Source organism: Eulemur rufifrons, chromosome 2 (assembly GCF_041146395.1).
Source record: "Eulemur rufifrons isolate Redbay chromosome 2, OSU_ERuf_1, whole genome shotgun sequence".
In the NCBI taxonomy this organism is placed as follows: domain Eukaryota; kingdom Metazoa; phylum Chordata; class Mammalia; order Primates; family Lemuridae; genus Eulemur; species Eulemur rufifrons.
In genome coordinates this window covers 6960304-6986461 of record NC_090984.1, presented here as the reverse complement: position 1 = coordinate 6986461, position 26158 = coordinate 6960304, and the positions used below count along the sequence as shown (strand labels likewise).

Genomic DNA, 26158 nt, shown 5'->3' with positions numbered 1-26158 from the left:
CTGGGCTCTCTGCTCCCAGACAGGGTTATGTTTCTACTTCAGTTTCCCATGCTGAGTAACAGCTGATATTTGACCCCAGGTCTCTCATCAGAGGCCAAATCTTAAACCACTGAAGTATGCATTGCTGAGGGACCAAAAAACATCTAAGTCCATCTACATTAAATGGGTCCAGGTTTCCTTTTGGGAAAACTCTCGCTGTCTCCTCTATGATGAGGCAAGAATGAACTGAGGTGTTGGGTACTTCTCCAAGGTCCATGGTGGGCAGCATGGCTCCTAGGGCCTGGGACCTAAATCCAGAGGTGAGGGACCGAGGCACACACCCACGAAAGATTCAGTCCCTGCCTCCATGGGGCTCAGAGCCTGTTGGACAGACATGTCACTTTGGGTGCCAAGGCAGCAAACCAATTCCTATGGTGTAGAGACCCCCAATGGCCTCCAAAAGGCAGCTGTGTCTGTGTCTCAGGTGCTCTAAGCTGGCTGCCTCGCATCAGCATCCTCCAGGCTCTAACCTGTACCCCTCAGGTCTCCTTTGGGATCTTGTCCCATTTCCTCTTGTCAATCTCTCCTTTCCACCAAGTGGCTTCAAGTTTTTGTCTCTGCTGGTCCCTGAAGCTTTCGCTGCCCTCCTTGCCAAGTTCTCTGAAGGACACACTACCTTTCAGGCCGCCTGGGCAGTGCTGTGCTAGAGGCTGACCTCTTGTATAGGACACAGCTCTTCGCGGTCCCCATGTGTTCTATTACTTCCTGTTATCGAGGCCAAGCATTGGGTTTCCTTCAACAAGAAGCTTCCCCTGTTGTTCATACATGCTGTCCCCTTTAGAGTCTCCTGACACCTCGAAATCCAGCCACACCATATGGTGTTTGAATTTCCTCTCCTGAATTTCGTTTCCAGCAGTAACGAAAGAAAATGGGCTCTGTTCTGAAGGGTTCCCGGCCAGTCTGAGGACCCTTTATTGAGACTACATCTGGAATCTGTCCTCAGTATACAGGCCCCGGGAGGTCCCATGACTTTGGAGAAGGGATTCCCATCCAGTCTGTTCCTTTTCTCTTGCATGAGGATCCTTCTCTACACGCCTCGAGTCCTAACAGCTAGAAACAAAGGCCCGTGAGGATTCGCTCTGACTTGGGGTGCACCACAGGGTGGGCACTCAGTAAACATCCTTCCTTCATTTGGTAGCCACGTGCGGGCATTTTCTAGGCAGGGAACACTGTAGACAGAGAATGGATAAACAAGCGAGGTCCCCCTTAAACTGGACCTGGAAAGGTGACTAGAGTTGATTTCAGCAGAGGAGAAAAACACTCAGTTCTGACCTCCTTCCTGTCATCGCCACGCACACCTGCACCCCTCGGCCAGGTGAAAGGGGCTTGGAAAGCTCCAGGGGAAGGGCCAGGAGCCCTCGTGACCCACCTGATGGGGTGAGGCTGAGGGGAGCATTAGGGGACTGGGCAGGGGTCTGGGGCTCCGGGCTTCTGGAAGTGAGTGGGGGGTGTTAATGGGGCTCTGAGATGAGTGGGGAGTGTTGACAGGGCTCTGAGAGGTGTAGGGAGTTCTGAGGCGGAGGGAGTGGCTTGGAGGAAGAGTGGGGAGGTCTGAGAAGAAGCGGGAGGCCCTGAGGAGGAGCAGGACTGTGAGGAGATGCGAGAGACGCCACCGAAGAACGCGGGGGCGGCGAGAGAGGTACGGTGCGGACTAGGGCTCCTGAAGCGCAAAGGTACGGGCGCTGCTCTCGCGCACGCTGGAGGAGGGTGGCGGGGAGAAGTGCCGTTGCCTTAGCAACCCCCAACTGCGTTCTGGGCTATTGAGGGGCTGTTCGGGGCGAGTCCCGGAGGCGGTGCGCAGCTCCAGTTGGCTGACGGCGGCGGTGGGGCGTGTCTATGGGCGGTGCCCGGCGGCGGTTGGCTGGAGGCGGTGACTAGGGGTGGGGCCCAGGCTCGTGAGCGAGCACGCGCGCGGCGCTGGGACGGCGGCGGTTGGCTGAGGCGCCCGCGAGCTAGCGCTGCTGGCCCGGGGGCTCCTCCTCCGCGCCCGCCCGGCCGCGCCGCCCATGGACGCCCAGCCGCCCGGGTCCCGGCCGGGTCCCGCCACGAGCGATGTTCTGCAGCAGATCATGGCCATCACTGACCAGAGCCTGGACGAAGCGCAGGCCAGGTATTGCCCGCGGGCTCGGCGGGGCCCCTCAGCCTGGCGCGGGGATGGGGCGGCCAGGGGGAGAGGCCCGGGGCGGGGAGGGGCCGAGGGCTGCCGGGGGCGCTTGCGGAGGCCGAGAGGGCGGTTGCGAGGACGAAGGATGTAGGGGGTTAAAATGGCACGGGGTGGACCGGCCTTACGGGCCTAAACAGCGGAGTGAAGGTTTTGGGAGCTCGGGCCGGGGCGAGAGGATTCGGAGTTGGCGTGAGAGAGTGCGGGGTGGGAGGTGGGCACACGCGGGACTTTTGAGGCGTGGTTGGGTTAATAGGACTTATGCGGGTGGGAAGTTTTGAGGGCAGATGATGGAGCGTGAGTGGAGGAGACTGAGACTCGGGAATGTCGGTGTAGGAGACCGAAGAGTTGAGCCGGGGTGATTTGGTGTGGAACTTTCCAGAAAAGGGTCAGTGGGTGGGGGAGTTGAGTAGCGACGGAGGTCCCATTTTTTTGAATTCGGCAAGTATGTTTTGGGGTCTTACTATGTGGCCGACACTGAGCTGGGTACTGACATAGTGCCTGCTCTCAGGTTTGTGGTTTCGGAGAGAGAAAGTAAGTAGCAAAAGATAAGTTTTGGTAAAAGCTAAAAGGACACTCTGGGAGGCCGAGGTGGGCGGATCGTTTGAGCTCAGGAGTTCGAGACCAGCCTAAGCAAGAGCGAGACCCCCGTCTCTACTGAAAAAAAACAAGAAAGAAAGAAAGAAATTAGCTGGACAACTAAAAATATATAGGAAAAATTAGCTGGGCATGGTGGCCAGTGCCTGTAGTCCCAGCTACTCGGAAGGCTGAGGCAGGAGGATCGCTTGAGCCCAGGAGTTTGAGGTTGCTGTGAGCTAGGCTGACGCCACGGCACTCACTCTAGCCTGGGCAACAGAGCGAGACTCTGTCTCAAAAAATAAAAATAAAAAAAGGCTAAAAGGAAAGGGATCTGTGCTGTAGGAAACCAGGTGGAGAAAGGCAGCTGTGGAGAGGGGACAGCACCTCCAGAGCTGTAGGAACCAGAGCTTGGGAGAGAAAGTTCCCAGCCTGGAAAAAGAAGAGAGAAGCCAGGGAGAGAAAGAGTTGAGTTTGAAGGGAGGCTGGAACCTGATCACCCGGGGCTTACAAGTCTCAGTAAGAAGTTTGGATTTTATTCCATTTGCAATGGGCAAAACAAGGGGACTTTAAGCCCACCTGTCTGGTTTACCTCACGCATGTGTCAGCCAGCCAGGATTGCTAGAATCTGTTTCACAAGGCAGCCCACTGTGTTTGGGGCCCGCTGGAGTTTTTTGTTAGAAAAAAACAGAAAAGACTGAAGTCCTTTTGGAGGATGAGGCCTTGTTCAATGGGACCTGTTTGGGGGTGAAAATGGTCCCTGGGGGTGGAACTCAGGTCTGGTGGTGAGGACCGTGCAGCCACTGGGGGATACAAAACCAGGTAAACAGCAGTCCCCAGAAGGAAGAGGCAAAGGAAAAGGTGGATAAAAGCATGCATTTGTTCATCAATCTGGACTTCTTGTGGAATGTTGACTCTTTCTGCAGTTCCATAGCCCCTACCTGGAAAGTTAGGAGTCCTCATTGCCCTCCAACTATTTCCATTCTACTTTTTGGAATATTGTGCCAGGTGCTGGAGATACTAAGATGGCTAAGATGTTCTCTGCCCTCTTGGAACTTATTGAGAAGTAGGGTGTGTGGAAGACTAATTTATAAGTAGTCGTCATAAGAGGAGTGTTCTATGTAGAGGTAATTCCTGGTGCAAAAGAGCTGGGCCAGGCGAGGGTGCCTTTCTGTGATGCCCTGTTAGGCTGGTCTGAGAGCAGGGACTTTGTTGTACTTCTCTTTGCATTCCTAGGGCTGTGCACAATGCCGGGCATCTAGCATTCAGTAAAGTTTCCTGGCACTGAGGAGATTCTGGAAGGATTAATAGGAGCTGGAGGAGGGGGAAGATGGACTCTTCACACCCAGGAATGTCAACACAGAGGCAATGCTTTGGATGTGTCCTGGGAGCTGCCTATGTTCCTTCCAGTCTGGGCAGGAGCAGCTTAACAAGTGAGCCTTCAGATGTGGCCTTCCTCAGGCATCTGTGACCTAGCACAGCCCCAAGACGGCTGCTTTTTCCTTGCAGCAGTCTCCTGAGATTCTAGTGTGCCCCAGAATGGAATGCAGTCAGTCACCTCTTCCTTACTGTTTTCAAAGACAGCACTTTTTGTTTTATGTCTAAGAAATTAAATAGGGGGGTATATTCATGCTTGATAATATAGCTGTTAAGTAGCTGGTTCCTGGTTCCTGGCTTCCTTCTGAGGTTGGAAGACCCCTGGGGCTTTTATTTTGAGAGTTTGGAAGCTTCCAGTCTCTCTCACTTCTTTGGACCTGTCCTTTAGATGAACTCAAGGCCCTAAAGGTCACCTGGGTTCAGACAACAGGTTTCAGTCCCCAGGCAGACCACTTACTCCACTCTGGAGAAAACACAGCTGGGTGGGTCTTTTCCTCACAGTAAACTCTGCAGCCTGGTAGATTATCAACCTGGGAGGGGAAGCAGATTTTTTGTCTCTTGATCAACTGACAGAGTGAGGCTTTTGCAAGTCTTTCTGACCCTGCCCTCTTTCAATGTGCCCACCATCCCTTTCGTAACCCCTGGAGTCAGTTCAGCTCAACTGTTTAGCAAGAAAGAATTTTTCATCTCACATGTGAGGCCCCCTCAACCTGTTTCATCACCAGAAGTGTGTTTAAAGAAGGAAAAAATACCGCTTTTCTTAAACCTGGATTCTTAAATACACCTTTCTGCATTATTAGGAAGGCAGCTTCAAGTGCTTGTACATAAGTCAGTTTGTCATTATAGCTAAATAGTTTTGGAATATTGAACTATGTCTTGTTCTTCCTTTTAGCTACACAGCTAATGACAGGACATCGGGGACTTTGGAATGTACCATCTTAGATTAGGGGATTAGATAAATCCCACTTGGTTGTAGTATATAATTGTTATTATACATTGTTGAATTCAATTTGCTGATATTTTATTGAGGGTTTTTACTGTGTGAGAGATATTGGTCTGTAGTTTTCTTGTAATGTCTTTGTCTGGTTTTGGAATTGGGGTAATAATGCTGGCCTTACAGAATGAGTTAGGAAGTATTCCCTCTGTTTCTGTCTTCTGAAAATATTGTAGAGAATTCATATAATTTCTAACTTAAATGTTTAGAAGAATTCATTGATGAACGCATCTGGACCTTGTGCTTTATGTTTTAAAAGGTTATTATTCAATCAATTTCTTTAATACATAGGCCTGTGTAGACTGTCTTTATGTTCTTGTGGGAGTTTTGGCAAGTTGTATCTTTTAAGGAATTGGTCCATTTCATCTAGGTTATCAGATTAAAAGGGCAAGAAAACTTTACATATAGTAAATAAAATATGCTGGAGAATGGTCACTGTTGTACATGTTTTAGGAGCAAGCAATTCGGTATGTGGTGGAATATCTGAAACTAAAAAGATTATATTTAGAAGTTAACTTTTAGGCAACCTAACAGAGCCTTCATAGCTTTTCTTGAGAAGAAAAGATTTGTCCGAACTTTTTTTTAATTTGACTTTTACTAGTCTGAGATAGGTATTTTCTACTAGTAGAGATTTGCATAACTTTCTTTTTTTTTTTTTTAAGAAGGTCTTGGTCTTTGCTTGTTCACCCAGGTGCTGGAGTACAGTGGTGTGATCATAGCTCACTGCAGTCTCCATCTCCTGGTTTCAAGTGATCCTCTGGCCTCAGCCTCCCAAGCAGTTGGGACTACAGGCATGCACCACCACGCTCGGCTAATTTTTAAAAAAATTTTTTGTAGAGACAAGCTCTCACTATGTTGCCTAGCCTGGTCTTCAACTCCTGGCCTCAAGCGATCCTCCCGCCTCAGCTTGCCAAAGTTCTGGGATTATAGGTGTGAGTCACCGTGTGCAGCCATATAACTTTCTTAATACCTTGAGTATTTCCGCACATTGACTTTGTTTATAATATGGATTAAATTCTAATAATTAAGGGGAGATGATGTAATTTTGACTGTCCTTAAAACTTACTGAAGTGGCAAAGCATGAATTATCACCTGAATTGTGTTCCCCCAGTCTTGGTACCTTTGGAATAGTAAATAGCAGGACAGAAGCCATTATAATATGTATGTTAATGCATGTCAGTGAGCATTCAGCTTTCAGCATACCCATTCAAAGAATGCAAGGGCTCAGGGGAATTTATGATTTGAAATTTCCCAGAACCAGATAGCATTAGCATGAGAGGATCTATTAGCCCATACCTGGGAAGTAGAATTTCATATTTGAAATTTTCTTTTTCATTATCCTTAAGGAGATTCATTAGATACCAGTTACCTTCATGCTCCATGGTCCTTTTTCTTAGCTTGCTTGCGGGCTTTAGTTACTGTCTTAGGTTAGCATGCTTAGCTTGACTTGGTCTAGTACCAAAGGAAAGTCTTACTGTTCTTGGTGTACTTTTTTTTTTTTTTTTTTTTTTTTGAGTCAATGTCTCATTCTATCGCCCAGGCTAGAGTGCAGTGACATCAGCCTAGCTCACAGCAACCTCAAACTCCTGGGCTCAAGGGATCCTCCTGCCTCAGCCTCCTGATTAGCTGGGACTACAGGCACACACCACCATGCCCAGCTAATTTTTTTATATTTTTAGTAAAGATGGCTAATTTTTTTCTATTTTTAGTAGAGACAGGGTCTCTCTGTTGCTCAGGCTGGTTTTGAACTCCTGACCTCAAGTTATCCTCTTGCCTTGGCCTCCTGAGTGCTAGGATTATGGGTGTGGTGTACTTTTCTAAGTGTTGAATTTTGTTGATTTTAAAACAATTTCCTGAAGCTATCTAGGATCTTAGCAAAATCCCTTTTGAAGTGGTTTTATTAATGAAATGTAAGGCAATGTGCAGAATCTCACAAATGAGCAAGTACCATTCATTCATTTTGGTGACAGTGACTTGAGTGCCTGTTATCAGAACACAGTGGTTGATGATGATGATGATAATTTCCCTCATTTAAACCTCTCAAGAATCCTATGAAGTAAGTTTTACTGAGTTTCTAGACAAGAAAGTGGTGAGATAATAGCGGGTAGCTGGATAATAGCGGATAGCTGGATAGAGATTTGGGCATGTTCTCTTGAACTCTAGTGCTGAGCTGCATCCTGTCCCTGCTTTTCCCGGGCCTACCACAGAATTCACTGAAATCTGACATCACTTCCTGCTCAGAGGAGCTCAGAGGTGATTGGGTGCTGTGGAAATCAGACAGTCCGACTCAGGCTTCACAGGACATTTTTTAAAGTACATTCTCACAAATGAAATCTCATTTAGTCAGTAAACTTTTATTTTGTGCCAGGTCTTGTGCTGGGCTCGGGGATGCAGCAATGAGTCCCGAAAGGAGACTCATTTTTTGGAGAGGCAGATGCTGGCATGGTGGCCGGCAGACCAAAAACAGCAATGAGGAATTAGCCCTTCAGCAAGACAAGAGCTTGGTGGAGCATGGGCAATGGGAGTGTGTGACCCCAGAATCCAGATTAAGTCAGGCTGGGGACAGGAACATGCTCCAAGTGGATGCCCATGATCTGGACTCAGGCAAAGAAAGCAAGGACAGCATTCTAGGCTGGGTGCAAGCATGTGTGTCACAAAGGCACGGAGCACGAAAGGTGCCCTTGGCTTCTCCTGCCCCCTTCTTTAACCATGCAGCCCAACGGTTCTCAGCCCTGTTTTTGACTTCTCCACTTGCCCCAGTTAGATCTGGAGATGTCAGAGCTCTGTCTTCAAACTCTTCATTTCTACTCTCTGCCAGTTTGACATCTCTGGCTTCTACCTTTTCCTCAGTTCGATAAATCTTTGCTCAGCTTGGGTGCCAAGTAGGGCCTAGAGTTTCCAAAATGAGCAAGTTAAGACCCTCCTCACAGGCATCGAAGCCGCATCTAGGCTGGCCGTGGTAAATGGTTTAAAGGGAACAGAGAAGAGGGTAATGAATCCAGGCTGGGACAGGGCAGCCCGTCGTAGTCTTGGGCCTTGGAAGAGAAGTAGGACTTCCCCAAGCGCAGAGGTCGGAGAGAAGCTGGGGAAGAGCCTTGATTGCTTTGCTAAGGGGCTGGAGTGTATTGAGGCAGGCGGTGAGAAGCCATTTCACATTTCTGATCAGGAGAGAGAGAAGCTGTGGTTTTGAGTAAGAAATGTAGTAGTGTTGGTTGGATCAGTCAAGTAACAAATGAGGAAATAAGGAACTCTTCACAGACTTCACATTTATTCCGTTTAAAAGTTAGTTTTGGCAGGCGCAGTGGCTCACACATGTAGTCCCAGCACTTTGGGAGGCTGAGGCAGGAGGATCACTTGAGCCCAGGAGTTTGAGGCTGCGGTGAGCTATGATTGTGCCACTGCACTGCAGCCTAGGCAACAGAGTGAGACCCTAGCTTAAAAAAAACAATACAAAAACTTATTTTTTTATTCAAGTCCTACAGATTTTTTCTTGTGTCACATTAAAGAATTTTTCTTCTTTCCTGGTTCCAAAATTAGCTTCTGGCCCAAGGCTTCATTTTGCTTAAATTACTGTGATAACTTCTCTAGTTGAATTTAGGTATCCCTACATATTCTCAATCCCCATTTACTTAACTGTTTTGTTTCTTTGTTTGTAGGTTTGTTTTTAGGGTGACATCTATAGATGATTGATGACATCTGATGACATCACAGTGATTCCTCCCAATTTCACTTTTGCAAAGAATCTTTTTGAAATGCTGAGGGCATGTGACTCCTGGGCTGCAGTCCTCTCCTCTCCCCTCCTCTGCCCTCTCCTCCCCTCCCCTCTTTCTTTTTTGTTTTAGAGACAGTCTTCCTATGTTGTCCAGGCTAGCCACAAACACCTGGGCTGAAGCGATCCTCCCGCCTCAGCTTCCCAAAGTGCTGGGATTACAGACCTGAGCCACTGCAGCTGGCTAAATGCATCTATAAATTAAATTCCAAATTCCTGAGTCATTTAAAGTGACACCTTGCTAACAGATTGTTTCATAATTTGTAAAAGTATATTATAGCTAAAATTAGGAACTATACCATACTGTTGGTAAACACCAGAATGTGGATTATATTCTACTCATTGCCATGTTCCTTGGTCCTGACACAGTGACCAACATATAGGTTCTACAATAAATTTTGTCCCATAAATATTGCATAAATAAGATTGGAGGGGTATAACACTCTCTGCTTTCATTTTCTGGCATTTTCTATATGACTGTCAGTCATTTTGCTACAGATTTTTAGTATTGGTTTTAAAACAATATTCAGAATTTTGGTTTGGGTTTTTTGGTGGTTGTTTTTAATTTAGAAGACTCCTTGGAAGTCTCTCTATTTATTTAAAGGATTTACTATTTCTCCTTCTTTGGAATGTTACTTGGGTTTTTAATGCAGATATGTGAATTTGGTAGAGCATGTCATATGCTTGTTAAACATGCCAGCACCAGCCCTGTTTTTCTCCCCACAGTTCCCATTCTTTGGCTTATAATCTATTAAGTTATCAGCTATCTATTGCTGTATAACAAACTACCACAAACCTAGCAGTTTAAAACAATAGACATTTATTATCTCATGGTTCCCTTGGGTCAGGAGCCTGGGCACAGCTCCGCTGGGTCCTCTGCCCAGGGTCTCACAAGGCTGCAGTCAAGGTGTCAGCCAGGCCATGTTGCCATCCAGAGCTCGGGGACCCCTTCCAGTCTGGAATTGTTGTTGGAAGAATTCAATTCCTTGCAGTTAAAGGACTGAGGTCCCTGTTTTCTTCCTTGCTGTCAAACAGGGGCTACGCTTAGCTCTAGAGGCTGCCTGTAGTTCTCTGCCACTAGCCTTTGCGTGTTGTGGTAGCTGGCTTCAAGGGCAGCTGGTAACACGCTCTAGTCTGCTGAGATGGAGTCTTAGGTAACATAGCATAACCATGGGAAAGACTATACCATCACCTTTGTCACACTGCAAGTCACAGGTTCTGCCTGAACTCAAGGAAAAAGAATTATACAAAGACATGAGTCATTGGGGGTTATCTTAGGGTGTGTGCGCCAAGGAAGTTCATTCGTCCTTTTTTTTTTTTTTTTTTTTTTTTTGAGACAGAGTCTCACTCTGTTGCCTGGGCTAGAGTGCCATGGCATTAGCCTAGCTCACAGCAACCTCAAACTCCCGGGCTTAAGCAATCCTTCTGCCTCAGCCTCCCGAGTAGCTGGAACTACAGGCATGCGCCACCATGCCCGGCTAATTTTTCTATGTATATATTTTTTTTAGCTGTCCATATAATTTCTTTCTATTTTTAGTAGAGACGGGGTCTCGCTCTTGCTCAGGCTGGTCTCGAACTCCTGAGCTCAAACAATCCGCCTACCTCGGCCTCCCAGAGTGCTAGGATAATTCACTCCTTTGGTGACACTCTGGACTCTCGCTGGTCAGTCCCACTTTACCTAGTCATTGATGATTTGCAGTCAGCTGTTTGATCTCTAGACCAAGAACATGCTCTCAGAGCTCAGGCATTTGTTTTCTTTTCTTAATAAACGAACTAAACATTCTGTGAAATTACTTTGTGTGCATTAAAAGGTGCTTTGCATTGTATCTAAAATAAGATGTTTTGTAAGCAGAAAACTGGTGAAGAACATTCCTAGATTCTGCTCTAGGGAGGCAGAACATCCGACTTCATTCTCTTCCCTGTTATTGTTAAAATTAAATTTTCAGAAGATAAGCTATAACCAGAGTCCATTTTAATTAATGGTAATACTGCTTCTATGGAAGGAAAATGTTTAACATTTTAGGCTGAATATCCAGTGTGATCAACTACTGTATACCTTACAAGAAAGACTAATGTTTGGGTTTAGATTTATAGAAGGTCAAATCTCATCCCCACAAACATTTTCATATTTGGGGTTCAGAGACATGAGTCTTAGTTCTGCACCCCAGCTCTAGCCTTTTGAAAGGCATCCCACAGAAGTGCTTGGTGAACTTGGAAGGCACTTAGAAAAGAAAGACATGCTCTTGTAGATTAACAGTGTAGGACCACGGTCCCCAAAATTAACAGTGTAGGACCACGGTCCCCAAACCCCGGGCCCACAGACCAGGTGGTGGCCTATTAGGAACCAGGCCACATAGCAGGAGGTGAGCAACAGGTGAGGAAGTGAAGCTTTATCTGTATTTACAGCTGCTCCCCATGGCTCCCCAACTGAGCTCCACCTCCTGTCAGATCAGTGGCAGCATTAGATTCTGCATTATGGTGAGTCATATAATTATTTCATTATATATTACAATGTAATAATAATAGAACTAAAGCACACAATAAGTGTAATGTGCTTGAATCATCCCAAAACCATCCCCCAACCCCCATCCGTGGAAAAATTATCTTTCATGAAATTGGTCCCTGGTGCCAAAAAGGTTGGGGACTGGCCAGGCGCGGTGGCTCACGCCTATAATCCTACCACTCTAGGAGGCCGAGGTGGGAGGATCATTCAAGGTCAGGAGTTCAAGACTAGCCGTCTCTACTAAAAATAGAAAGAAATTAGCTGGACAACTAAAAATATATATAGAAAAAATGAGCCAGGCATGGTGGCGCATGCCTGTAGTCCCAGCTACTCGGGAGGCTGAGGCAGTTGGATTGCTTGACCCCAGGAGTTTGAGGTTGCTGTGAGCTAGGCTGACGCCACAGCACTCTAGCCCAGGCAACAGAGCAAGACTCTGTCTCAAAAAAATTAAAAAAATAAAACCAAAAAGGTTGGGGACCACTGGTATAAGGCATCGTGGCAGGTATTTGGCTTTCCTCATGGTGTTAATCACATCTGACTTATGTCACGAAGTTAGTGATTTTCAGGTACGTTATCCAGCCTTGGCAGCATCTTTTAATAGTGGATGCTTGGATGACAGAGTTACAGGATGTAAAATCATAGTCTCAGTAAATGTTAAAGCAATGGCATGGTGCCCATGAAAGTTGTTCACAGAAGTTCTGCTACATGTACACACCACTGCCATTTCAGTTGCCCTTACTGTCTCATTTGCATTATCAAATTCTCCCTCTAGACTGGCTTTTTGGCATGTAAACATGTGCTAGTATCTCCTATCTTTAAAAACACTCAAAGAAAGAAACAACAAAAAACCTCTCTTGATTCACCGCTTGGTCTTGATCTGTACCTGGGATTTGTTTTAATCAGGTATGGTAAAATGACAAATATGGAGACAAATGTCTTTGAAAGAAGAGTTTATTATTTATAGTTCCCGAGAGGAGGGGCCTACCTTGAACCACATGCGGAAGCATCTGGGTCGGTCAGGAGACAGAGGAGTGGGGGGAAAGCACGGCCCAGAGTCTGTCTAGTGATTTCCTCAGGAAGAAATGGGCAAGGCAAAGTAGGCAAGTTTGAGCAAGCTTAGGCTGGATAGTTTAAATAATTTCTGCAGGCTCTGGGCTACAGGAGTGGTCTCTAGTTGTCTAGTACCTGGTCTTGGGGTGACTTAGGGCAGGGGAAATACTGGCTTGGTGTACAAGTGTTAGATAAAGGAGGTGGTTGGGAATATGGGCCTTTGATTAGTCAGTTTGTATATAAAGGAAATAAATGTTCGTAGACAAGTTTGTTATCCCTAGGAACTAGCTAACCCTGGGCAGGGCAGTCTCTCCAAGCCCCAGAGTGTAAAAGCAAAGTAAACATGATTAATACACTCCCTTTCTTTTAGCGCCTGCTGCAGTTTTTTGCTCTCCTTGATGATAAAACATCAAAGACTTGTGGTTGCCGCTTCTACTTCCTCTCCACCTCCACCTTCTCTCCCAACCTTCTCCCCCTTCTACTGAGTCATCCGTGACCTCCATGTTGCTAAATCCTAATTCTCTTCTGGGTTATGATCCTGCTTGATCTGTCAGAAGCTTTTCTCACAGATGATTTTTCTCTCCTTGAAACTGTTTTCTTGGTTCTTCCTCATTGGCAGTTTGGTGTCAGTCCCCTTTGCAGGCTCTTCCTCCTCCTCCGCTTGACCTCTGACAAGTCCATGTTCCTGAGCCCCACTGTCTCCAGCCTCCTGTGGTGATTTCCTCTAGTCTGAAGGCTTTAAGTGCCATCTCTACACCAGCGACTCCCCGTCCATATATTGTATATCATCTCCTGCCTCAAATCTAGATCTGTATACCCAGCTGCCTATCTGATGCCTCCTCTTGGGTAGCTCAAAATCTCTCGTGTAACCTGATCAAAACACAACTCTCCTTTCCAAACCCTCCTCCCCAAAGTTGCTCCCCTACAATTCTCCTATCATAATGAATGATGCCACCATTGATCCAGTTGCTAAGACCTAAAGCCAGTAGTTATCCTTGAATCTCCTCTTTCCTTATAACCTGACACCAGTTTATCAGGAGGTCCAATTGGTTCCTTTTTCAAAATCAAAGGTCTGCCTATTTTTCATCTTCAAAATCAAAGACAGGTCTGTCTGCTTTTCATGTCTATTACTGTAACTCTAAGCTGGCAGCATTTCTGGCCTGTTTGGAATATAGTCGCCTCCAGGCTGGTATTCTTGGTTCTACTCTTGCCTTCCTGCAGTCCAGTCTCCAGAGAGCATCCACAGTGGTTTTTTAAAAATGCATTTCACTTAAGGATAGGCAAATAGATCCATGGAATGGAATTGAAATTACAGAAATAAACCCATATATTTATGGCTGATTGATTTTTGACAGGGATGCGAAGACCTTCAATGTGGGAAATAATAGTCTCTTCAGCAAATGGTACTGGGGCAGGTGGATATCCACATGCAAAAGAATGAACCCCTTGCACCATATACTCCTTATACCATATGCAAAAATTAACTAAAACACAGTTCATGAATCTTTGTGACCTTGAATTAGGGAATGATTTCTTAGATATGACATCTTTAAAGCATAAGCAGTGAAAGAAAAAAATAGATAAATTGTGTTTTATCAAAATGAAACACTTTTTTGCTTCAAAGGACACTCCTAAGAAAGTAAAAAAACAGGCTGAGCAAGAGCAAAACCCAGTCTCTACAAAAAATAGAAAAATTAGCCCGGCATGGTGGTCTGTGCCTGTAGTCCCAGCTACTTGGCAGGCTGAGACAGGAGGATCTCTTGAGGCCGGGAGTGGAGGCGGCAGTGAGCTATGATGATGCCACTGCACTCCAGCCTGGGCAACAAAGTGGGCAGGGCGGGGAGGGGGAAGGAAAAGAAAAAAGTAAAAAGATAACCCACAAAATGGAAAAAGAAATTTGTAAATCTTATCTGATAAGTCTAATAATCAGAATGTGTAAAGAATTTTTACAACTCTGTGATAAAAAGGCAAATAACCCATTTAAAAATCGGCAAAAGATTACATAGACATTTCTCCAAGGAAGATATATGAATAGCTGATAAGCATATGAAAAGATGCTTAACATCATTAGGGAAGTGCATATAAAAACCATAATGAGATACCACCTCACACTCACTGGGATGGCTATAAGAAAAAAGATGGACAAAAGCAAGTGTTGATGAGGATGTAGGGAAATTTGAACCCTCATACATTGCTGGTGGGTATGTAAAATGGTACCACCACTTTGTAAAACATTTTGGCATTTCCTCAAAAATTTAAACATGGAGTTACTATGTGACTGAGCAGTTCTTTTTAGGCAGATGTTCACACAAAATCTTATACATTAATGTTCATAACAGCATTATTGATAATAACAAAAAGGTGGAAACAACCCAAATGTCCATCAAGAGATGAATGGATTAACAAAATGTAGTATGTCCATACAATGGAATACTTGGCCATAAAAGAAATGAAGTACTAATACACACTGCAACCTAGATGAACCTTGAAAACATCATATGGAAGAAGCCAGACACAAAGGCCACGGATTGTATGATTCTATTTGCATGAAATGTCCAGAAGTGTAGACACAGAAAGATGTGTGGTTGCTGGGGGTGGGGCAAGGGAAGAATGTGGAGTGACTGCTAATGAGTACAGGGTTTCTTTGGGTGGTAATGAAATCAGTGATCTGGAGTTAGCAGTGATGGTTGCACATTGTTAATGTATTACAAGCCACTGAACTGAATACTTTCAAAAGGTGAATTTTATGGTAGGTAATTACATCTCAAAAAATCAACACTAAAAAAATGCAATTCGTGTCATATGACAACCATTCTGCAAAATCTTCTATTGCTTACTATATTAGTTTTCTGTTTTCACTGCAAAAATTACCAGATTTAATGGCTTAAAAAGCACAAATTCATTATCTTACGTCTCTTTAGGTCTGAAATCCAATATGAGGCCAGGCATGGTGGCTCACACCTGTAATCCTAGCACTCTGGGACGCCAAGGTCAGAGGATCACTTGAGGTCAGGAGTTCAAAACCAACCTGAGCAAGAGCAAGACCCCATCTCTACTAAAAATAAAAAAAATTAGCCAGGCATGGTGGTGCATGCCTGTAGTCTCAGCTACTCAGGAGGCTGAGGCAGGAGGAGTGCTTGAGCCCCAGGAGTTTGAGGTTGCAGTGAGCTATGATGATGCCACTGCACTGTAGCTGGGGTGACAGAGTGAGACCCTGTCTCAAAAAAAAAAAAAAAAATCCAATGTGGGCTCACTGGGCTAAAATCAAGGTGTCGGCAGGGCTGCTTGCCTTCTGGAGGCTCTGGAAAGAGTCTGTTTCCTGGCCTTTTTCAGCTTGTTGAGGCCTCCTGCATTCCTTGTTCATGATCAAAGACAGCAACATAGCAGGTCGCTGACCCTTGTATCATCACAGCTCTTTCTCTGACCACAGCTGGGAAAGGTTCTCCACTTTGAAGGGCTCACGTGATTACTTTGGGCCCACCTAGATAATCCAGGTTAATATCCCCATCTCAAGGTCCTTAACCTTAATTACATCTGCAGAGTTCTTTTTCCATTTGTAAGGTAACATATTTAGGGTTCTGAGGATTAGTGTGTGGAGGCCGTTATCCTGCTGACCACGGTTCACATCACAGGCAGGCAAGAGCCAGAGTCATCCCCGACTTACAAGACTCCACTTGCCTCTCTAACTTCTCATCGCTCTCTCTCCCCCTCACCCCTTGCCCTAAGCACCCTGGTTTCAAACAGCCAAATGTGTTCTCACAGGACCTTTGCACTTGCTGTTTTATCTGCCTAAATTATATACCTCTGTTCAGCCCTTTTCTTGGCTGACTTCTTGTCAGTCCAGTCTCAGCTTTGATGTCACCTCAAAGACATGCAAACTCTAGTAAACCTTCTAGCCATCACTATCATGTGACCCAGTTGCCACAAAGCACCTGCCATGGCTGCTGGGTCTCTTGTTTGTGTGTATATTTTATGTCTCCTACCCCCTCCATCTTAACTGCCACACAGGTAGAAACCTCAGCTGTCTTTGTCTAACACTAGAGTGGTGTGTGGCAACATAGTAGGTGCTCAATAAACACCTGCTAAGCTAACATTGTGTGACCCTCAGGGAGGATGGCTGGTGTTTCTGCTTACCCACCAGAATATGCCACTACAGGACAGTAGCATAAACACAGCTTTCAAATCATTGGACCCTGAAATTTCTTAGTTCTTGAGTTATTTGCAGTGTTTTAACTTACATTGTTTGCATTGTTTATACTTCTACATATAATGGAAATGTTTTGAATATTTATATATTGCTTGATTTTAATTTTGCACAAATCAAATTTACATTAAATGTAGTTGTATTGCATCTTCATAAGAGGGCTTATCAACCATCAGGACTGACAGACTTGGTTCAGTTTGATTTCTCAATATGGAGGATCTTTACTGTGGGGACAAGATGACTCTTCCTCTTTTCTTACGTGCTCCTCTGTCGCCTTTCTTTCAGAAAGCATGCTCTGAATTGTCATCGGATGAAGCCTGCTCTCTTCAGTGTGCTCTGTGAGATTAAGGAAAAGACAGGTAGGCTGTTCAGAAGACACTTCCCGCGTGGGCCCAGGGCTGCCACAGCCTCATGCACCTCTGGTCTTGTGGTTTGGCCCTGAAGTGCACTGTGGCAGATTCACTCATCACGTCTGTCTTCTGCATTGGGTGGTCGGGATGTTTTGTTTCTGCTTTACCACTGCCCTGGTTTCTGGTGTAGCACACTGATTTATTTTGTTGTTTATAACTGGAAAAATACTGTTGCAAATAAGTAACAAGCAGCTGCATTCTAGGTACGAGACCTAAAACATGCTGTGACATTAAGCTGTGTAGAAAAAGGAAAGATGACAAAATTCAAAAAGTTGGATAATAACAATTTTGTATGTTTAAACATCCAAAGTTAAAATAGTACATGTATTTTTTTTAAGTCTGGGCTTTAAAAAAATAAGTTAAAATAGTACAGAGAGTTCTTGTATACCCTCCTCCTAGCTTCCTCTCTGGTCAACACCTTCAGAGCCACAGTGCAACATCGCAATCAGGAAATTGCCCTTAGTAGAGTGCTCCTTAACGGAACTACAGACCTCATTGGGGGATTCTCCAGTTTTTGTCCTAATGCCCTTTTCTGGTCCAGGATCCCATCCCAAATCACATGTTGTAGTCAGTCATCGTGTCTCTTTAGTCTCCCCTGATCTGTGACAATTCCTCAGTCTTTTCCTTGTCATCCATGACTTTGAACTTTTTAATGAGAACTGCTCAGTCATTTGTAGAACATCCCTCAATGTAGTTTTTCTGGTGTCTCCTCATGATTAGAATGAGGTGGTGCGTTTGGGACAGGAGTCCCACAGAGGCAATGTGTGTCCTTCTCAGCACATTGTGTAGGGGGTACGTGCTGTCAATATGTCCTATCACTGGTGTTGCTGACCTTGATCACTTGTTCAAGGTTAATACTAGGTTATTAAGTATGGAATGTCCAATTTCCTTAAGTTTAAGTTTGACAGTTGATATCTTTGACATTTCACTTTGACACTTGTTTTTTTATTGTGAAGATACAGCCTCAGTCTTTCAAATGCCCATTTTGGCTTGTGATTGTCTTTCAAATTTCCCTTTAGAGTAATTTTTGTGAAACTGGGGCTAAGTAAAAAATTCGTGTTATTTTTGAATATGAATTTTGTCATGGAACCAATGCAATGCAGACAGCTCAAAATATCAACGAAATGTTTGGGAAGGATGTGGCTAATGAACACGTAGTATGTTGATGGTTTCAGAAGTTTTGTTTTGGTGATTTTAATCTTGAAAATGAGCCATGTGGGTGACCTGAGACCAGGGTGGATAATGACGAGCTGAAAGCTGTAGTGGAAGCAAATCCATCTCAACCTATGCGTGAATTAGCAGCAAGGTTTGATGTTACTATTCCAAGAATATTGGACCGTTTGAAACAAATGGGCAAGGTAAAGAAGCTGGACAGATGGGTACCGCATGAATTAAATGAGCATCAGAAGAGAAATTGTCTCAAAGGTTGCCTTTCTCTGCTGTCACAACATGAAGGTGAACCATTGCTACACCATATTGTTACATGTGATGAAAAATGGATTCTGTTCGAAAATCACAAGCATTTGGAACAATGGTTGGATAAAGATGAAGTGCTGAAACCTGATCCAAAACCAAATAGTCATGAAAAAAATGCTAATGGTGTCTGGTGGTCCAGCACTGGTATTATTCACTACAGCTTCATGAAACCTGATCAAGGGATTACAGTGGATGTCTACTGCAACCAGTTGGATGAAATGATGAGGATGCTTGTGATTAAGTAGCTGAGATTCGTCAATAGAGACGGGCCAATCCTCTTGCAAAACCACACATTACAAAAAACAACCCTGCTCAAACTACAGAGGCTAGACTTGGAAACTCCGTCATCCACCGTATTCCAGACCTTGTACCAACTGACTACCACTTCTTCCAGGCTTTGGACCACTTCTTGCAAGGAAAAATATTCAATTCTCAACAAGCTATGGAAAACACATTTTGCGATGTCATCCCCACTTGCTCTCCAGGCTTCTTTGCTCCTGGCATAAGCAAGCTACCATTAAAAGATGGCAAAACTGTATGGATAGTTTAGGCACATACTTTGATTAATTGTACTGCTTCTTGTTTGAGATATAATCAACTAAACTTTTGATTCAAAGTCGGACATTTCATATTTAATGACCTAATAACAATTTGAAGATAGTTTATAAGAGAGGCCACCAGATAAGAGGAAGATACCATTAAAACAAAAGATCATTGGCAGGAAGGTTGTCACTTGGTTTCTTAAAGTGAGTTGGTCTCTTATTTTACAATTTTTTATATTTTTTTATTTTTTTAGAGACAAGATCTCACTTTGTTGCCCAGGCTGGAATGTAGTGATGCAATCATAATTCACTGCAGCCTCCAACTCCTGAGCTCAAGTGATACTCCCACCTCCGGCTCCTGAGTAGCTGGAGTTACAGGTGCAAGCCACCACACCCAGCTCCTGATGGTCTCTTGAGGTCCATTATTTGAATTTTGTGTGTCACTTCGGAGCATCATACTTCAGATATGCTGGGGCTTGTAGAAAGTGTATATGTCATACAAAAGTGTGTTTTTTTCTGAATCTCATTTTGATGTGAGAGGGATATGTACTTGACAAATGCTGTGGCTGAGAACAGCAACAGAGTCTGAATTCTGTCTGTGCCTCTGGCTGCATGACCCTGGTACTTGACTGAGCCTTTCTCTGTCCCTGGTGCTCCTCTTATCTGGGGCCAGTGATGACGTTTAGCTCATGGTTATTGAGGCCTCAACAGAGGACTGTATGAGTTCATACGTGTAAGGCTGTGAGGAAAATGCCTGGCCTTCAGGAGTCATCTGGTGACTACAGGAGAAATTCAGTTTTAAACCTACATTTAAGTTTCACGTAAATGCTGTAAAGACATGATATCCACCCCCCATTTGAATTTGTTTAATACTTAACATAAAATTTACCATTTTAACTTTTTTTTTTTTTTTTTTAAAGAAGAAGGGTCTCGCTATCTCACCGTCACCCAGGCTGGGGTGCAGTGATACGATCATAGCTCGCTGTAACCTGGAACTGCTGGGCTCAAGCAATTCTCCTCCCACCTCAGCCTCCTGAGTGGCAGCAGGGATTATAGGAGTACGCCACCATGCCCAGCTAATTTTTTTTTTTGATAGAGATGGGGTCTCATTATGTTGCTCACACCTCATTTTAACCATTTTTTTTAACTTTATTTTTCAGAGCAGTTTTAGGTTCACAGCAAAATTGAGAGGAAGGTACAGACATTTCCCATGCACTGCCTGCCCCACACGTGCACAGCCTCCCCGTTATGAACACCCCCCATCGGAGTGGTACGTTCGTTACAGTCGATGAACCTACATTGACAGATCAGCATCACCCAGAGTCCACAGTTTACATTAAGTTTATGCCAGGGTTAACTCTTGGTGTTGTACATTTTGTGGGTTTGGGCAAATATGTAATGACATGTGTCCACCATTATAGTATCACACAGAGCAGTTTCACTGCCGTAAAAATCTCTGTGCTCTACCTATTCATCCCTCCCTCCCATCAGTCCTTGATAACCACTGATGTTTTTACTGTCTCTGTAGTTTTGCCATCTCCAGAATGTCATATATTTAGAATCACACAGTGTATAATCTGCACAGGTTTTAAACCTCTACACTGAACCTAGAATGTGGCTTAAATTGTATGGTTATTTATACATTTGCACATGCAAACATAAATTCCAAAGACATTTATTGAACTAAATGTTGGAACCGCAAAAGTGGTCCATGCCCTTGAAAAATCTCTTATGAGGAGGGTCATTTTAACCATTTTTAAATGTACAGTTCAGTGACATTAAGCGCATTCACAATGTTGTATAAACATCACCACTGTCCTTTTCCAGAACTATCTCATCTTCCCAAATCGAAACTGTACCCACTAAACACTAACTCCCCATTCCCCTCTCCCCCAGCCCTTGGCACCCACCATTCTACTTTTTGTCTCTATGAATGTGACTACTCTAGGGACCTCATGTAAGTGGAATCATACAGTATTTGTCCTTTTGTGTCTATCTTATTTCAGTTAGCATAATGTCCTCAAGGTTCATCAATGTTGTAGAATGTGTCAGTTTTATTAAGGCTAAATAATATTCCATTGTATGGATGGACCACATTGTGTTTATCCATTCATCTGTTGATGGACATTTGGGTTGTTTCTACTTTTGGCTATTATGAATAGTGCTGCTATGAAGATTGGTGTACAAATATCTGTTCAAGACTTTGCTATAAGTTCTTTTCAGTATATAGCCAGAAGTGGAATTGCTGGATCATATGGTAATTCTATGTTAACTTTTTTGAGGAAACACCATACTACTTTCCACAGCAGCTGCAGCATTTTACATTCCCACCAGTAATGCACAGCTCCCAGTCCTTGACAACTCTTGTTATTTTCTGGTTTTTTGATAATGGCCATATCTCATTGTGGTAGATGTGATATTCTTTTATTTTGTTTGACATTTTTTTGTATTCTGACCCCTGAGCAGTATATACTTGCTTGACATTTTAAAGACTCTTCCTTTGATGACCGCAGATTTGGGGTACCATATTAGTTCAAAGAAACATCTCATTATGCATCTTGCTGGTATCACTCCTTAACCCGAGTAGAAGCCAGGATTTTATTTATCTTTACCACCACTTTCCCTTTTCATAAAAGCCAGCCTGTGCTAATTCTTTAACCATTCTTTTTCTTTCCTTTTTTTTTTCCTTTGAGACGGTCTCCCAGGCTAGAGTGCTGTGTCATGTCATCATAGCACACTACAACCTCAAACTCCTAGGCTCAAGTGATCCTCCTGCCTCAGCCTCCTAAGTGGCTGGGACTATAGGCGTGAGCCACTGGGCACAACCTAATTCTTCTACTTTGTAACCTGGAAGCTTATATTCCATTTGGTTTGCAAAACCATTGTAGCTTGACTGGTCTACATTTGTTCTCAAAGGTCTATTTATATGTATTTAACTTTTTGTTTTGAAACAATCATAGATTTGCACTAATGTTCCAAGAATAGTGAAATACATTTTCTTCCTGAGCCATTTGAGAGTAAGTTGTCGATGTGATGCCCCATGACACTGACACACTCAACATGTTTCCTTCAAGCAAGGAAATTGTCCTGTTTACCCACAGGACAACCCTCACAGCTGGGAAATTAGCATTGATACAACACTATCATGTAATCCTCAGACCTTATTCAAGTTTTGCCAGTTTTCCCAATAATGTCCTTTATTTTAATTTATTATTATTTTTTAATAGAGACAGGGTCTCACTCTGCTCAGGTTGGTCTTGAACTGCTGAAGCTCAAGCAATCCTCCCACCTCAGCCTCCCAGAGTGCTAGGATTATAGGCGTCAGCCACCATGCCCAGCCTTCAATAATGTCCTTTATGGCAAAAGGACTCGGGTCAGAATCTTGTGTTGCATGTAGTTATATCTTTTTGGTTTTTTTCCATCTGTGACAGTCCCCATCTTTCCTTGATTTTCATGGCCTTGACTCTCCGGAAGGTCACAGGCAGGCCCTCCATTTGGGTTTGTCTGGTACTTCCTCAACATTAGGTTTCTGCCCGGCATCATTGAAATGATGCCCTGTTCTTGTGCAGAAGCCAGTTGGGTGGTGCAGCTCCCATCCATCCCCCACTGGTGATGTTAACTTTAATCATCAATAAGATGGTGACTTCTGCTTAAAGTTGTTCCTTTTCCCTTCAGAGTAAGTATTCTGTAGGGAGGTACTCTGAGCCTATGTACATACTCCATTTCTCATTAAAATTTCCATTTATTTATTTTGTATCAGGACGGATTCATGGAGTCCTATTTTATCACCATCAGTTACTATTATCATTCATTTTGACAGCTCAAATTGTCCCAGATTTGGCTGATGGGAGCCCCTTCAAGCTGGCTTCACATATGTACTTCTGACATGTCCCCGTTATCCTTCCTTACTTGCTGCCATACGTATTCCAGGCTCGTATTCTATCCTCCTGCCTCAGCCAGTTCTCCAAGGAGACCTGGTTCCATTTGGAGTAGATCTTGGTCCTAGCGTGTTGCTGCTCCTGGGCACTCTCAGGATACAGAGCTAAAGAGTATTTGTGGGTGTATACGTCTATGTGTGTACACACACACACATGTTCACATCTGTTTTTCCTTATCCATACATGCTGAAAACCATGCATTCATTCCAATATCCTTAATTCTAGTTCACCACCATAGAGTTCTTGCTATTTTTCTCTTTTTAGATTTATAGATCCTTTCTCCAACAGTGAGAACTCTGCTCCTGTCATCTTTGGAACTTGTGCTTATTTAATCATTCCCCCGCCCCTTTATCCCCATGTATACCAATCCAGACATGGACCCCTCTTTACCCCTGCCCCTGACCAGGCCACTGCCTGACAGCCCCTACATTGACACCCCTATTGGTCTCCAACACCTAGTGTCAGCTGGCCCTCCTCCCTGGATACCGGGTGCTGGGCCGTGATGCCCCTGTCCCCGCTCAGATGCCTCTCATGGGTGTGTGAATAGCTGATGGCCTATCGTGTCTGTTCCTTATTAAATTATAGGGAGCAGGTGTTACAGAAATGGAAGCACAAAGGTTAGGCTGTCTTGGGGGACCAGACACACAAACTTCTTGCTAGCAGTGAATTGGTTTTAAACAAATTTGCCTTCAAACCCCTGGCAGCACTCCCTGCTGGTGCTTCAGCATTCTGGGTAGTGACCTGGACAGGCAGTGGTCCTGCACCCGAATGAGCCCTGAGTCCTGTGTGCCGAGAGAAGCTGCCTGCAGGGGACACAGCCAGTGTGTGCCCACCCCCTGGAGACACTGGCTATAGTCACACGCTCCTTAGTATCGTGAAATTGTGTAATGTTGATCCATTTCAATTTTTGCCTAATAAAAATAAGCCATTGTCAGTGCCGTCCACTGGGGCATGTGTGCCACCAGGCACAGGCGCCTGAGCTGTCCCCTCCCCGCCTCCCACCCTGCCCTTAGGAAGCAGCCCTTTGGGGGCTCCCCACTGCCCACAGCAGGTGTTTAGCAATGTAAAATATGGAATTTAGTAGTAGTAAAAAGCAATTTTAAGAAGTATTTTAATCAACTGTCAGGAAGCTGTCATTCTTGACCTTTGTCCTGTCCGTGAGCTGCTGGGACTGAATGAGAAACCAGTTCTTAAGAATGTGGGTGTTCCGTCTGGGCACGCCTTTTTTTAGCTCCATCTGCCTCTGTGTAGGTAGTTTCAGGAGGAAAAATAAAGGATCGATGTCTACTGCTGCCGAGGTAGACAGGTGTTGTCCGTTTCAATCCCTGACATGACCCTGCCCCAGCCTCCCAGGCTTCAAGGACCTCACTGGGACATTTTTTTTTTAGAGATGGGTTCTCACTGTGTTGCCCAGGCACTCCTGGCCTCAGGTGATCCGATCCAGTCCTTTCCCCTGGGCCTCCAGGTTGCTGGGATTACAGGCATGCGCCACCGCGCCTGGCTTTCGCTCAGGATTTTTAACTTGCACTGAGCTGAATCCCAAGGCAGACGCAGGCCTCAGAGCACAGGCCACACATGTCCAATCTGGGCATTTCTTCGGAAATGAATGCTTTTCCACTGACTGGCTCAAATGTCCAGGCACAGGGTGCATTTTGGAGTGCGGGGCAGGGAAGGGGCAGCAACTGCCCAGCCTCGAAAAGCGTGAGCTGGGATCCTGCACTGCCCAAGAGAGTCGGTGGCCGCCTTTTCTTGAGTGTCAACTTCAGTGTGTCTTCCCATCAGTAGGAAGTACAGTCAAGGAGTGCTGTGGGTCCCACCCGTGGGCCACAGGCCTTGATGTGAAGAACAGCTCGGCCTTCCAGTCTCAGGGACAAGCTGGCTAATGGCAGGAAAGTAAACGAGATGTCCATTCTGTTCCATCTTCCCCCAACCCCATGAACAGAAGTGGCCAAGTCTTAGCCCAAAAAAACTGTTGCTGCTGGATGAGCAATCCCATGAGCTGGGGGCCTGGTGTGTCTCACACTGGGACACAACAGGATGTGGCTGCTTCCCCATTTAACCTCAAGTTCTCACATTGCCCTCTGGCTAAGTCTGCAACAGGCCTTTAGGGTACAGACCAAACTTCCGCAGAGCGTTTAAAGACTGGTGGACATTAATGGCACCTGGACTGTGGGTTGGCGGCTTGGTGCTTCCAGGCGTCATCGCCCTGAGCCCTCCGGCAGCTTCAGGCAGGCCCTGTTGCTCCTGTTTTACAGATGAGCAGCAGGAAGCTCCGAGAGAGGACAGGGGCCTGCCCGGGGCACACCCAGGCACCCCACAGCCAAGCAGTGTGCTGCCCCTCATACTCCCCCACCATCCTCGCATGTGAAGGGAACCCTTCCTGTCCCTCACGACCTGTACTCACCGGTCCTGTGTGCACACCCATGTCACATGCACTGATGACTGTTCCTGGCCAGTGCAGGGTCCAAGATGCATTGTGTTCTTGGGCCTGTCCTGGTACCTGCACTCTATCTGTGTACCTTATACTTTTATTGAATGAAAAACTACTTCTAGTGACTGATACATATTAACTGAAATCCCTTTCAAATCCGGTTTGGAAGATTGAGTATCTGGGGGCCTGACTTAGACTTAGAACACAGGGCTTGTCATTCACATCAGCCTGAAAGGAAAATAGTCCTCCAGGTAAGCTAGTGTCACTGGGCGTACTGGAAGCGCTCTCTGGGCAGTCCGAGGAATGGCCTAGCATCAGCTTTGCCACGCCAAGCCACGCCACATCACGGTGCCTGGGTGTTCCTGCCTGGGGTGGTCTCTGAAGGCCAAGGGTACTCTTGGTGTGCATGCTTCCTTTCAAACTCTCCTTCCCAGAAACAGCTGTCCTTCTTGGTGTCTAGAGGAGCTGTTCTGAGGAGAACAAAATAAACCCTTGCTGGCTGGAGAGCTTTGAATTTAGCTGAGAGGACCAAATACTGGCCACAGGCCTGGCCCTCTGCTGTAACTCTGGGGCTACACAATTCAGAAGTGTTTGAATTTGAGATATGTCACATTGATGTTTTCAGTGAGGAATGAGGTGTGGCCTGAATTCAAACAGTGGCATTTGGCACCAGACCAGGAACAATCTC

At 45.0% G+C, this 26158-nt stretch overlaps 1 protein-coding gene across 1 annotated transcript in view; it reads left to right on the top strand.

Moving 5' to 3' along the window:
• The first annotated feature begins 2053 nt into the window (after positions 1–2053).
• PBX4 (PBX homeobox 4) overlaps positions 2054–26158 on the top strand; it is a 48446-nt gene continuing 24341 nt past the window's right edge. The window contains exons 1-2 of the mRNA XM_069494422.1: positions 2054–2149; positions 16959–17032. Coding sequence (XP_069350523.1) covers positions 2109–2149; positions 16959–17032 — 115 coding nt within the window. The 5' untranslated portion in view covers positions 2054–2108. The remainder of the gene's footprint in view (positions 2150–16958; positions 17033–26158) is intronic.